Source organism: Microcebus murinus, chromosome 1, assembly GCF_040939455.1.
Source record: "Microcebus murinus isolate Inina chromosome 1, M.murinus_Inina_mat1.0, whole genome shotgun sequence".
In the NCBI taxonomy this organism is placed as follows: domain Eukaryota; kingdom Metazoa; phylum Chordata; class Mammalia; order Primates; family Cheirogaleidae; genus Microcebus; species Microcebus murinus.
This window is the reverse complement of record NC_134104.1, coordinates 12,453,000-12,468,422: the sequence shown is the minus strand read 5'-3', so window position 1 is coordinate 12,468,422 and position 15,423 is coordinate 12,453,000. Positions and strand designations below refer to the sequence as shown.

At 36.5% G+C, this 15,423-nt stretch overlaps 1 protein-coding gene across 6 annotated transcripts in view; it reads right to left on the bottom strand.

Annotated features, from left to right (window-relative positions):
- Positions 1 to 15,423, bottom strand: part of SCAF4 (SR-related CTD associated factor 4) — a 64,575-nt gene that overhangs the window by 2,894 nt on the left and 46,258 nt on the right. For 4 of the 6 annotated variants that reach the window (XM_012780918.2, XM_012780921.3, XM_012780919.3 and 1 more), the window contains exons 16-19: positions 15,157 to 15,314; positions 12,695 to 12,860; positions 12,520 to 12,606; positions 12,172 to 12,363 (exon numbers count right to left, since the gene is read on the bottom strand). In XM_012780918.2, coding sequence (XP_012636372.1) covers positions 12,172 to 12,363; positions 12,520 to 12,606; positions 12,695 to 12,860; positions 15,157 to 15,314 — 603 coding nt within the window. The remainder of the gene's footprint in view (positions 1 to 12,171; positions 12,364 to 12,519; positions 12,607 to 12,694; positions 12,861 to 15,156; positions 15,315 to 15,423) is intronic. The other 2 variants (XM_012780922.2, XM_076000499.1) reach the window with 2 other exon arrangements.

Genomic DNA, 15,423 nt, shown 5'->3' with positions numbered 1-15,423 from the left:
TCAAATGGGATAAAATATGGAAGAGTAAGCTCAGGGCCTGGTTCAGTTAACTGCTGAAATTATTATTCCACATGACTATTTAGAAAGCTGACAAATAGCCTAACACTAAATATTTGGCTTTGCAAAAATACATTCATTTTTGATAATTAAGATCTTAATTATTTCCTCCTGATTTCCCAATACTTACCATGGTTTAAAGCTAAATACTTTAGTAGTTGGGAAGAATGTAAATATACTGAGCTTCCACATGCCAGGTCTAAAGTTGGGAAATGCTAATTACTATAGCAAAAGCCAGAAATTGTGAAATGGACAAATAAGGTGATAACTTTGTCCCTTCAGACTCTTCAGACTTTCTTAGGACAATCTGAGACAATAAACATATATAGGACCACCACTTATACCACAGCTCAGACTGAAATAAAGCTCAGTGAAGACCCACTCTCCGGCGTTGCTCGTGGGGAGCCCAAGTCATTCTGACTGAGGCCCAGTGGGGCTCAGGAAATGTGGTATATGGAAATAAAGCTCAATGGCAAACTGAAACATTCTTCACATCACTTAGTGAATATTTATTAAGTATATACCACACACTGGGCAACAAAAGCATGCCCTTTTGCTCACTTTTTAAAAGGATTAGTATAGTCCCAACATCTGTGGACTTTAATTCAAAACAAACAACAGAAAATGTGCATACCCAGGTATAGCCTCTTTTAATAGTTATTATATAGAAGCATCTAAAACAAACTGAACTTTACTTTCAGGAAAGTATTAGGAAAGGTTTTCAAGGACTAAAATGACCAATGTCTACTGTTATGGAGGTCAGTGTAGCACATCCCAGTACCTATCTATAGGTTCAAGGGGCCATAGTAAAATTTAAAATAACACTAGAAAATGGGGAGAGAAGGTTGCAAAGCATCTTATTAGAACTAGAATTTTTGATTACATGCTATACTTAAGTCCATATTAAAATGCCTCATGTAGTTAGTATGCAATAGGCACCATTTAAACACTAATGTTTACAAAACAAAGATCTGTTTTGAGATGAATCTTCAAAAGGAAACACAGTGCAGGGCAATGGGAAGGTCCTATTTCTGATTTCCCCATGAAGACTTGGCTTTCTCAGCTATCTGACAGTGTCCCAAAGGATACAAGTCCATCTCAACCTTGTACAGAAGAGATAAAATGGGCAATGATTGTAACATAAACCTCAGTCTGTAGGACCACATCTCTTAGGTCCTTTATAGCATACATTTTAGGGTGTCTATAGATTGACTTTACAGGGTTAATAGTTATACTAATCATACACTTAAACCTCCTATAAAGCACAGTATTTTTATTAATAAAGAAAAAAATTGCCTAACTCATCTATTTCATCCATGTGGATATTTGTAGTTGGGATTTGCCAATAATATTACACATCTGAATCCCTTCATTTGTAAATAATGCTAGAAAGATGCATCAGAGGCCGAGTCTCCTTTTAGTTCTTTATGAACCAACAAAAATTTATATATTTCCCTGATAGAATATTCCCAGTCTCAAATGACCTTCAGACCACAGGAATTTTTATCTGTAATCCCCTTTTAACCCCTTTGTAGTGAACATGTATTGCTTTTATAATAAAAGCTATATTTAATAAAAATATACTAGGTGGCAGAAGCCTTTGGTAGGTTATCTAGCTGAACTTTAACTTTTATTAGGAAAGCTAGCATTATGTATATACCAGTGGAATATAGAGTGAGTTATCCAGGTCAAATGGGGATTCAAAGCAGTGATTCATTTTATCTGGAAGTATGATGTGCATCACTGTCAAGTTTTCTGGAGTTATAGATTTTAAAGAAACCCAATTCATTCACTCATGTACTGAATATATGAACTTTACATTACTGACACATTTAATGGGCTGAGGATATAAACAAAACACAGTCCTTTCCTTCAAAGGGTATAAAGTTTAGTAGACATAGACAAATTTCAATTGCTGTAAAAGATGGCACAAGCTAGCATGGTGATATAAAGGTGGAAGTGATAAAGATGGTGTGTGAATCTGAGTGGGAGTCACAGGGATGACTGAATTAGGTCCTAAAGGAAGGGAAGAATAGACAAGGCCAACATGAGTAAGGAAGGATATTACTGCCAAGATTAGCAGCTTTTGGAAAGGCTGAGCAAGGTGAAGCCGCAAAGTATGCTTACAGAACTGCAATAGAACAATATTTTATGAAAACTAAAGAGAGGTAAAAATACAGATGAGGTTTACAAGGCTGAACAAGTGTGTCAGGGCAGTTCAGAGGCCTTATACACCATGAGAAGGAACCTAGATTTTGACCTGAAGTGATTCGGGAAACCATCAAAGGATTTATAGCAGGAATGAACGATCCTATGATTGTCATACTCCTTTGACAAGTAGTATGCAGGAAAGCAAGGACGAAAGGCCCGTTGAGGGTAGTTAGGCTCTTATTTCAAGAACCTAGTAGAAGGTGATAAGAGACCTAACTGAGCGAGGAACAACAGATGAGGGACACGCTGAAGACATTTAGTGGGCAGGACTGAGTGAGTCTGAGATGAAGGGGCACCGCTCTCTGCTTTGAATGACTGAGTAGATGGAGGTATTAATACAAGACCAGGAATTTAGGAAGGGAAGTCATTTTTGGAGACATGATAAATTTCATGTGGTAATACTGATCATCAGAGGGGCCTAGGCAACCATCATGGAAATGTTCTTAAGACGTTGATTATGTACATACCTAGCGCTCAGAAGAGAAAAGTCATGCTGCTAACTCCCCCAGAATACAGATGAAACAAAAAAGAGCTCAGACCTAGGAAAACATAAATTTCTAATACAGCAAGGTTTTAGGGCAGACAAAAAACAGCCCCAAGTGTCTGTATTCCAATTTGAGAAGAACAGGAAATAAACTGGAGCTTAACTCAAAATAAGCCAGACTAAACTATTTCCCATGATGATCCAAAAAACAATTGTTTTACAATTAAAAACTTAAAAGGAGATGCCATTGACATCTACAGCAAAGATATTTGGAATTGTGTGAAATACAGAACAAGTACATTAAAGGGCTACAAGGGAGGCAGGGGAAGGGAGAAGGTTGCTCTCATAGTTGGAGTCTAATGTTGACTATGAAATCTCATGAGAATGTAGATAAGGGATACCAAAAGTACATAAATAGGACAGCTTTTTGCCAAGAAGGACCACAGAATATATGCAATCAGGGAGACAGATATAAAACCTAAGATGTAAAAGGTCTGATTTAAATACTGTGGGAGTGATCAATTTTTCAACAGTTAGATGATTTCATAGGGGATGTGAATTTTAAGTGGGATCTTTAAAGAAAAACAGGACTTGCTATGTGAAAAGGTAAGAGATGAGGGCAGAGGAAGGAAGGACAGATGGGACGTCAGAAAAGGTGAGGAGTCAGTTCCTCTACCTCTTCTGTCAATGACCTTGTCTTCCATTCTACCCCAGCCACTGCCTGTAGGAGGTTCTAGATGTTCACCAATAATTACTTTCAAGTTCTCAATTTCAAGTCCCCTACCCCCTGACCCCCCCCTTCTCTTTCCAGGTCATTCTCTCTAGGACTTCTTTCACAAAACAATCTAGGATCCCACCAGGCTTGTGCCCCCAATGCCCTTCATGTCTCTACATTTCCCCTTACCTGCCTTGGAGTCCATGGTTCTCCCTCACCACAGTTGCCTTGGATAAATCCCAACATTGGTTTTAAATGCAACTCTTCTACCTAATCTGTACCTGAACATGGCTGGGGGGTCACCCCCCCCCCATGCAAACTGGTCTCATTTTATATTTTGAAACTGTAACCACAAGTGAACCCTTAATTCTGGCCAACAATCTTAAATTTTCCTAGTAATTCACTCTCATGTCCTATTTATTTCACATGTTCACGTTTCTTCTTAATCCTCTCCACTCTTAGCTGGTTTGTTTTATAACAATTTTAGCAAGATAAATTTCACATAGCCTGTAATTCACCATGTAAAGTGCACAATTCAATGGTTCACTATAGTATATTCACAGAATTGGGCAGCCATCATAATCGACTTTAGAACATTTTCATTACCTTCAAAAGAAACTCTGCATCCATTAGCCATCACTTCCTATTCCCACTCCCCCCAACTTTCCCCCTCACCCACCCCAGCCCACATAATCTATTTTCTGTTTGTATATTTGCCTATTGTTAACATTTCATATACATGAAATCATAGAACGTGGTCCTCTGCGACTGGCTTCTTTTACTTGGCGTATCTTCTCAAGGTTCATCCATTTTGTAGTATGTATGGATACATTTTTTATTACCAAGTAATATCCCATCATAAGGATAGACTGCACTTTATTGATTTCTAGTTGGTTTATCATTAAAAAAAATAAAAGTTTTTATAAAGACTTTTTCATCTACCTACCACCGAATTTAACAATTTACCTGCACCCGTGTCCACATTACTCCTTCTGTGACCGTCTGTGTTCCAAAGGCTAAGCCCTTTATTTGCATCTTGGATCCATCCCTTCTCACCCACACATTAGCCTAACATATTCCCCTTCTTTCTTGCACCAAAGTCAATTCCCCCCCCCCAACTACTTGATTTCCCAATAATAAATATGCTGTAGTTTTGTCCTCCTTAGGAAACAAGAACAAAAATAAATAAATTCCTTCACCTTCCATCTCCTTTCAGGTATTACTTGATTTTACTCTTCTCCTACATATAAGTCTTTATATACAGGACTTTATATAAGTCTCCTTAGATGTTCAAAATCATAATTACATCCACTCTTCACCTCTCAGTCTTTCCTGACTCCATATAAATTGAGCTTTTGAAACCATCATTCCAGTGAAAACACTTTTCTCAAGGTCTCCAAGAGCATTCATTTTGCTAAATACAGTTGCCAAGTCTCTGCTTTCCTGATCCACTAGTGTCATCCGATGGTTCTTCCCTCTCTATTCCCTGGGACCTCTCTTTACCTGTTTCCAGAATACCTCCCTCTACTTTTGCATCCTGGCCCACCGGCTGTGCCTTCTCAGTATCCTTTGCTGGAGAGACAGTATAGGATAGTGGTTAAAAGCACAGGCTCCCAGGGGAGTAAGGTTATCTTGAATTCTAGCTCTGCTACTTACAGCTATGTGACCTTGGGAAGGTTGCTTCATCTCCACATGCTTCAGTTTCCTCATCTCTAAAATGGGAATAACCTCAGAGGACTGACTATAAAGCTTAAATGATTTAATATATACAAACTGCTTAAAAGAGTTTCTGGCACATGGAACTATGTATGTCTTAGCTCTCATACGATATTCTTAACTGCTAAATGCTAAACAATTTTTGGGCTCAGCCCTCTTACTACTTTTCTATTTACCCTCATCAGGTAATCTCACACACTCTTGTGGCTTTAAATATTATCTTGATCTGCTGAGGACATCAGAATTGCTTGTTTACTTGACATCTGCACCTGGGTATCAAAGTTAAAATATCCAACATTTTAACTTCATATCCTCCCTCCAAACCTACTTCTACGGATTTGCACACTTCAGGAATGGCAATTACATTCTACCAATGGCTCAGGGAAAAAACTTAGGTCATTCTTGATTCCCTTTCTTTCACATTCTATATTTAAGTAAGGCAACACTTAATACTCAGACTGCAAACACGTAGCCCAATGTGACCCCAATCGCATCTCATCTGCTGCAACAGCATCCAAACCCATCTCCCTTTCCACTCTTATCAACTCCTATAGTCTGTTTTCTCTATAATTGCCATAGTAATCCTTTAGAAAACACAAATCAGATCATGACACAGTTCAAAACCCTACACCACTTCCCATCACACTGTACCCTCCTGACCCTCAACAACCTTCTCTAAACTCACCTTCTGCCACTGTGACACTTGCTCCCCTGCCCCGTTTTCCTCAACAAACCAAGTTCCCTCTCAATTCAGGCCCCCTTACTTTTGATTTTCCCTTTACCCGAACTGCCTTTCCTCCATATTTACACGGTGTACTCTCTATTCAGGTTTCTCCATCCATGGCACCTCCTCAGTTGCTCGTGGCCATTCCCTTTAAAATAGCACATCCCCCCTTCAAAACAAAATAGCACATCCCACATTACACCCTCAAATCTTCTAACCTGTTACACTCTCTTCATAGAAATATGTCCATGTGAAATTATTAATTTACTTATTATTCAAGTCCCTACTAGATTATAAAATTCAGGAAGAAAGGTTTTGTTTTGTTCATCCTGGTATCATTAGCACCTAGAGGGGTAACTGGCACACACCATCATATTGAATAGATATACGCTGAATGTATGAGAGAATGGTGGTTGCAGAGGTCATGAGCAAACAAGGTATCTCTCAGGGCATAAGAATAGAGGCTACAAGTTCCAGGTCTCTCCGCAGGGTGGTGAGAATCCTTCCAGCGTTAAACCTAGGAGGACTTAAACTTTGAGAAGGCTGCATTTTTCTTTCAACTTCCTTTTCTGTTCTTAGTTGCAGTTCCACCTTTTTTGACTTGATACCAACAAGAATGAGTGTCACTGTGGCATTATGCATGAATTTAAAAGGAAATTTTCCCACAAAGAAAAAAGATTACCAACCATTCTTATCTTTTCTGCCAATTCCCAAGGATTCCTAGGCATATACCTAGGTAATTTTGTTTTTTTTTAAATCAAGTGTTTTCCTTTTTGAATTTCAGACCTGTAGAAAACTGAAATAATATAGAGTACAACCAATACATGATCTCCTTTGCCTAGAGTCACCAATGAATAACATTCAGGCATATTTATTTTGAAAACACTCCCAAATGATTCTTACAGTAGGCACTGTGTTCTGAGAGCTGGAGAGAATGAAAAACAAGGAGCTAGTTTTCAAAGAATAAAAAAAGTACACTTCGGATTGCATTATACATTAACATATTAAAAATCATGCTTAGCAAGAGATCTTTAAGAGAAATTGGAGTTTTCAATAATACATAATGTAGGTATACTGAGATAAAATAGATAAAAAATATCTATTTTTAGCTTAAGTGTAACATGTTTTGATAACATCTGATCTACGAAAAAAAGAATTTCAAACAAAATCAGAGATGGATGATTATCTTTTTTTGCAGTGTAATGTCCAATAGGCTCTGTATGGTCAATTTCCCTATAGATCATTCATATTTGCTTTTTAGAATTTCAGTTTGTATGCTAATAACTGCTAAGTATTACTATAACTGACAAAGCATAACAGCCAAGTTAAAAATTTCACTGAGTCGATAAATTTGAAATTTACAGTTAACCTGTCACTAAATGAGATTAACTATAAGCAATTTTATTTTCAATGTCAGCTGAAAAAAATCTTACCTGAAATTCTTCACAGCAATCTTTGCCTATCACAATCAATCTAGAGCCCAGAGTTTCTACCCCTTTCCACTTTACTCAAGATGTCCCTCAGAGAGATTTAAATTTAAGACACTTTTCAGGCTGGCACTTGATAGCACCCTAGGAAGTGACAGCCCAGTAAGACATTGAGACAATGTGGTAAGAAAGTTCAAGTTTTTGCACAAAACTTTCCCCATGTTTTGTCTGAGGTGCTTTTTGCCTTCTGAGAAAATAGTGTTCATGCATAAATTCATATCCAAGGCAAATATTTGTGGATTAATTGCTATTTTGAATTATCCCCTATATCCACCGAACAATGTTATACATTAAGTTGAAGGCACTGTAATGAGTATTTAACACTAGTGGAACAACATCATGCAATATTTAGAATACCTTTTCAAATATTTGAAAGTTTTCAAAGAACACTTTTATAGGACGGTCAACAGTTTTTGGGTACCAAATCAAACACCTGGTATATTCTTCTAGCTTGTAATGTAACCAAACATTATAGTAAAGTTCAAAATAAGAAAAAAATATTAAAACTCATGTTTAAAAAATTTGGTATAGTAATATTTTTAAACACTACTTTCTAGAATTTTCTTCAAGCTTCCTTTTAGTGTTAGATTGGTGCTCTAATGTTCTAATTTAAATGTTGCTAAAAACTGAGCTATAAAAAAATGAGAAAATTCTAGACAGACTGGGCAGAGAAATCAAAAGCTAAGTGAAATGACCACAAATAAAATACCAATGTTAAAGCAATTATTGAAATTGCTGGTAAAATTATTCATCTTCTAGGCAGTTTTAGGGATAACTATCGCATAAAAGCAAACACACACCTGTTTAAATATAATTTGCAAACCAATTCTGTCCACATAATTTCTTGAGGTGTCCAAATCTGGGGATCATCAACTCAAATGTCTATGAAGCTGTGCCAGGGCTGAGAGGTGCCTTACACTGTTTGTTGTCTAGCAGTTCAGCCTAGAGGCAACCAACTTGTGACTCTTGCTTTAAACTTTGATAACAAAAATTACAAATAAGAAGAGAACTTACAAATATCCAATTCTTATTATAAACTTCACCATCATCTATAGTAGTGTGACAAAAATTGGGGGAATCTCTTCATATTGATAATAAATAAATGTATTTTTCAAGAAGAGGATTTAATTTTCCACAAAAGGAATGAGTTCACCCTATAACAGTTTTTGCTTGAAAAGATATTTTGGATATACTGGTAACACAGTAGAGATAGGTAACACAAACAAACTTTTTTTTGTGGATTTTTTTATTGTTTGGAAAACCAAAGGAACCCAAACTTCACATTTACAATGAACTTTTTAATAAAAAATATGCTGTACATCATATTAGAGATACAAATTATACAAAAGTTTCTGAAAAGTAAACACAGACACTTATTACAGTAAAGAGAAGGAACTGAATTGCTACCATCTTTAATATTCTTTCTCTCCTAAGTGACCAAAAACTGTAGGATGTTAAGTTTACCACCATTCTAGCTATTTTGATGTGTGAAAATTTTTAAAAATCAATAATGAATTATTGTGCATCAAGTAATTTTATATTTTCACATTATCAGTATTGCTAAAAGAATCAAAATCTCTAAAAGATGAAGTTCTCTCCAAATTCAATACTGTGAGCTACATCGACCTCGCCCATTACTCCCAAACTAATACCCACATTTAAGTCTGATGATACAGAAAACTCTTTAAACCAAACCTTCCTTAAGGCACCACACTGCCTCTTCCTAGTATAATCAGGCCTCAGTACACAATTTTTGGAGATCTGTTGAACACTTGTTTGGCCCCTACTACTTTAAAAATATTGCCACAGTTCACAAATCAAGATTCAAGAACTCAGTTAATTTTCACTCAATGGTTAACAAGTTGTGCTATTTAAATGAAATATCACTAAGACTAACACGTTTTCTCAGTAAGCCAACTAAGGAAACTTTAATATGTGTGAACTTATAACTTTGTCTAATGTACCCTGAAAATATCGGAAGTAACTATGTCAAGATACATTTTTACCTAAAAAGTTTGCTTCCTCTTTCTGCCAACAAACATAACAGTTTAAAATGAATTACAACTAAATAATTATATATATATATACACACACATTTAGATGAGGTCTCGCTATTTTGCCTAGGCTGGGCTCAAACTCTTGATCTTCCTGTCCCAGTCTCCTTGGAGTAGCTGGGGCTACAGCCATGTACCACTGTGCCCAGCTAGTATGATTTTAGAATTGCAAAGTATAAATATTCTTCTCTAGGAGTTCTAAACATCATCTATGACATTTCTTACCTGTAATAAGCACCTACCCTGTGTCAGGTGTTTTATATATGTTAGCCCATCGAATCCTCATGACAACCTAGTATGCCATTTTTATTCCCCTTTACAGATGAGGACATTGAAGTTTATAATATCAACTTCTCTGCTTAATTGTTTTCTGATCAGCATAACATCTCCTTTTATTATCTTAAAGAAAACAATTGAGCACCAGGAGGAAACCTGAAAGCCTCTTAGTTCTAGCATTCTATTACTTGGTTACCCCAACCTAATTACTGATTCTTTAGTACTGTAATATGGCAATGTTGATTACTACATTCCTTTATCAAAATGATGAGATTGTGGTTAGTCTTCTGGATAAATCCTCCTTTATTTGCATACATATCTAATTTCTCTAAAAGGTCAAAATTTCTGTGATATTATATTCAAGACTACTGACTGAAGGCACATGGAAGGTTTTCTTTCTTATGATTGGAACTAAAGTGCTGCATTTTTGTTAAAAGTGTTTAATAAAACTTTTCATTTTTATCTCATGTCAAATTTTAAACCTTTCCAAATGTGGAATAGCCTTCTGTTTTAAAATTTTGTTTCAAAAGTCACAGAGATAATTGTAAGAGGTGAAATATGAACAGCCCTGCATTGAAAACCACTGGTCCATCTACCCTTTACTCATGTAACAAATGTCCCTCTCTCATGGGTCTGTCCATCTGGGGGTGGGGAGACAGACACCCAGATATGTCAGGTAATAATAAATGTAAGATTTGGGATTTAATTATTTTTCTAAAAGTGTTTAGCTTACTAAGTTTATTTTTCCAAGCTTATCAATTTCTGTGTTTTGTTTCACATACTGGACACAGGATAAATTTATGTTCAGTGGTGATAAGAAATAAAGAGCAGGGTCTTCAAGACCTAAATGTTAAATCAGAGGCAAGATACTTAGTACTTTTCAGGGTTATTTGAAAGCAGTGGTTATTCATCTCTTAATGAACACGAAACCTTTTCACTCATTCGATAAATTTACTAAGCCCAGAAAAAAGTCCAAATACATGCAATTTTTATACAATTTTGTAAACAGTCTCAGGTGGCCTAATATTCATGGACTCTGGACTAGAAATTCATTTCAAAGTCAACTCATAATCAAGAGTGTGTGTGGGGGCGGGGGAAGAAGGGAGAAATGTGGAGGGAAGGGGTTGATCAGAAAATTCTATCCAATTCAGATTCTGGGATTCTTGTGCAACCAAAAAAAAAAGTGTAACAAAACAGATCCAAAGATGTTAAGGCTCCCTGGTTGCTAGTCCAATGTTCCTTCTACTATATGATTTTCGTTAGAATGTAGACCTCTTAAGCAACTTCTTCATTAAACAAATCATTTTCCATCATTTACGGTAACTACATTGCTACATTACTTGTGATAAATCTTAATCCCAAATCTTCTTTTACCATTACTCAATCTGTGTACTACAGGAAATAAAATCAAGTTTATTATCAGCCCAAGCTCAACCTTGGGGAAGGCAGAATACAATGTGCTGTTTAAAAGCAAATTGATTTTTATTATAAATGTGGTATATGCACAAAATAAAAAAATTCCAATACTGAATGGTACAGGTGAAAAGTAAAAGTCCTCCATCACAAACCAATGTCCCACAGTACTACATCTCAGAGGTAACCAATGGGTTCTTTCCTTAAAAAATCTCAGATTATGACAGCAAATGTGCATACATATATATCTCTGAAAAATACAAGGGGCTCACAGGGCTAGAAAACTGTAACATGCAGTAAGTATTAACTCTCCATTAGGAGAATCAGTGTTAATTATACTTGGCAATACCACTTCAAACATAACACTTTATTAATTTAAAAAATGGTCTACTATAACAAGTATGTGATATAACTTAAGCAAGTAAGGGTAAGCCCCCTTAGAGATATAAACAATCTAAGGCACACCTCCCTTGATCACAGTAGTGAAGTTGTGGGTAAAGAGTAAAACAGATAAACCCCAGTAGGAGAAAACTGAGGGGCGAGTGGGAAAGCAGTACCTCAGGCTGTGCAACGACACTCAGAAAGCAATGCCATTTTTATTGCAATGTATCAAAGGTGATTTCTTTGTCAGCACACAAAGAATGCTACCAAAGTCCAGGGGTTTCAAGATGGATAAAAATTGGCTCAGACAGAAAAACCTGTTGTCAAAGAAATCTCTTCAAAAGCTGTTAAGAGACTAGGGTTATGTCAATCATGGACCCTGTATCAATTTCTTTGCATAGAGACTACTTTAATTATTTTTCTATACCAAATTAAGATATGCAAATACAAACTTTTATTCAAGACAAATAAACATGATTTCATCTTTGAGGTTATATCTTGGTAAAGACCAAGTACACATAAAAGAGGAAGAGCTTCCTCAAAAAAAAAATATATATATATCAGTCTTGGAGAACATTTTACCAAAATTTGCATTGTTTTTAAAAAACCTAAGTTGAGGGGAGAAAAAACTAATGATAAAAAAATCCACTTACCAAGAAGTGAAACAGGCTGGGTTACAGGAGGGGTGGGCAGATTCGTGGGTGCGGCAGGTGGCACAGCAGAGCCATACATTTTCACACTGTCACCAGATTCGGCATTTCCTCTAGCCCCAGACACCACTGTTGGAATGGGATTTCCAATAGATAAGTCTTTTGTAGTGTCTTCATTTATACCAGCGATAGTAGCTAAGGAATATAATTATATCAACATGTGAAGCTGAATAATTAATCATCTCCCCGGTCAATATTCTTCTGCCATGCTATAGACCCTATTACTAGTTCACTTTCCCTCCTACCCCCAGCTCCAAAGGATAAGTGAAGACAACGGAAAAACATGCTTACAGTTTGGGATGCTTATTGGTGGAGTATGAGGAGGAGGAATGGATACTGGTGGAGTTATAGGAGGTGGGGGTCCAGGAGGAAGAAAACCTAGGGTAAGAAAAATAAGGTCAATTTATGCTCTATACCACTTCATTAAAGGCTCTAAAAGATTGTCTTCTCAAACAACTTAGTATACCTGGTGGTAAATGCATTGGGTTGAATCCTGGGCGCAAAAATGGTGGAGGAGGAGGGGGAGGAGGAACACCAGGACCAAAGCCTGGTGGGGGAATTCCCATAGGTGGTGTGAAAGCAGGTGGCTGGAGAGCACCAACTACAGGAGGACCTGGCTGATGTGGTGGGACCTAGAAAGAAAGAAAGAAAAAAAGATGAAACCACTTTCCTATTCATAGAGTGAATATATACCAACAAAATATCTTATTGTTGAAAGAAAATAGAGGCCTCTAAATTTGTGATTAGGTCAATAAACTTTATTAGCTGGCAGACTGTAGTTAACCTATACTTACCCCAATTGACAGAAATCAAAGTTTTGCTCTCTACTTTATGAAAGCAAATTCACATTTATTTTATAAGCATCTGTTGATATTCTGCTATCACAGGATACATTTAAAAATGTTCCATATCAAATAACTTTGGTAGACACAGCTCTAAGAAAGGCTACCTGGCAATTTATACAGTGGTGATCACAGGTCCTGGTCCCCCCCCCCCCTCATGTGACCTTAAATAAGCCATTTAAACTCTAAAATGACCAAATGTCAAACTCACATAAATATGGGATTAAGGGAGTTAATACATATTAAGTGCAAGTACCTGGCACTCAATCAACACCCAATAAATGCTAGCTTCTTTTTTCTTTTAAAAAGATCAATTTTAACAGATTAGTCAGATTTCTTTAAATGAGAATGAATCTGATATACAATGAAATTTGTTTGGAACCTGTGCTGGAAAGACATATCCAAAAGGTCAACTAAAGAGTTTGCCAACATGGGGTGTCCATTTAAAAGATATCACAGCTAAGTACGTACCCAAAGCATATAATTTTTCTCCTTACACTGAGAAAATCAACAGATTACACACTCATTTTTGTGATAGCTCAGATTTATCTGATTCAGATTTAATGTGAGAAACTGAGGAAATTAAGTATTGAAAGACAAGAAGAAAATCTAGTAGATCACACATAGAACTATGGGCCAAGTACTTATAATTTTCACTAAAAGGTTATTCATTATTCAGCCATTATTATTATCATTCTGTAACAGAAAACATCCTGAGCACTTAACATACATTATCGCATTTAATCCTTAAAACAACTCTGATATAGGAAGAACATCAGACCCAAGGCCAGGAAAGAAAAAAATGCAAGCTAAAAAAAATGTGGAAATTTATCACTGATCAGTTTGAGCATCTCTCTTTAGTTCAGAAGATTTAAAGGTAACAAGTGGTTTTTGGTTACATGGCTAAATTGCATAGTGGTGAAGTCTGGGCTTTCAGTGCACCTGTCACTAGAATAGTGCACACTGTACCCAACAGATTCTTCATCCTTCACATCCCTCCTCCCAGAAATCTGCACATTTATAGATAGGAAAATGAAGCTTAGACGTTACATTACTTGCCCAAAGCCACATTGCTGAGTATAAATAACAGACCTGGAAATCAAACCTAGTTCCACTAGAATCTGAATTCTTTCTTTTGAAGTAATATTAATATGTTGGTTGACTAGACATGAAAGACTTTATATAAGAATGTATCTTCTTCTGTGACCAGGTGTTCAGAGAAAAAATAAAATACAAAAAAGAATACATTTTCATGTTCAATGGCATTCAACTTAGAATTTACCCATTAAATAGATATGAATCATCCATTAAAAACATTTTGTAATGACAGCACCCAAACTGAACATTAAGAAACTCCCAGCTGGGTGCAGTGGCTCACGCCTATAATCCTAGCACTCTGGGAGGCCGAGGCGGGTGGATTGCTCGAGGTCAGGAGTTTGAAATCAGCCTGAGCAAGAGCAAGACCCCGTCTCTACTATAAATAGAAATTAATTGGCCAATTAATACATATGGAAAAAATTAGCCGGGCATGGTGGCACATGCCTGTAGTCCTAGCTACTCGGGAGGCTGAGGCAGTAGGATTGCTTGAGCCCAGGAGATTGAGGTTGCTGTGAGCTAGGCTGATGCCACGGCACTCACTTTAGCCTGGGAAACAAAGCAAGACTCTGTCTCAAAAAAAAAAGAGAAACTCCCTTTCCATCAAAGCACCTGCTTTTTAGGTATGTATCTCAGTGATTTCAGAACATAAAGTCCCCGAAGAATGAAAATCCAATAAGAAAAAAAGGGTAAGCAGAATATATGAAACTCACTTCAAGGTTCTCACTTCAAGTCTAGTACATTATGAAGTAAAACATTGGATCATCTAGACAGATGTAAGACAACATAAATTTATTCTGCTTCGATTAACATTCAGGAAAAGAATGGGTTAAAGAGTTTATAAACAATAAGGTCTGCCAAAATATGAAAAACTAATATGGACATTTATGTACTCATGTTTTGGATTATAAATCTAGGCATACATCGATAAGATTCAGAAAGGGATCTTCCAGACACTTCAAAGTTTAAATAATGTCCCAAATATTCTCACCTGTGGAGGTGGTACTGTTATAGGTGCAGGAACAGGAATAGGAGGGACAGGTACAGGTAGAGGTTTAGGTATGGGTGATACTGGTTCTGTGTGTGAGGTTTCTGCACCTCCATTTTGAGCAACTTCATTTTCAGGCTTCTTGGGAATTCCTTTCCAATCTGTAAGAGTTAAGGAATTTTAATAGTAAGAGTTTACCACTTTCAGTTTGTAACTTAAATCTAGAAATGAAAAATATTGATTATAAAAATAATAGCAGCCTGATTATTA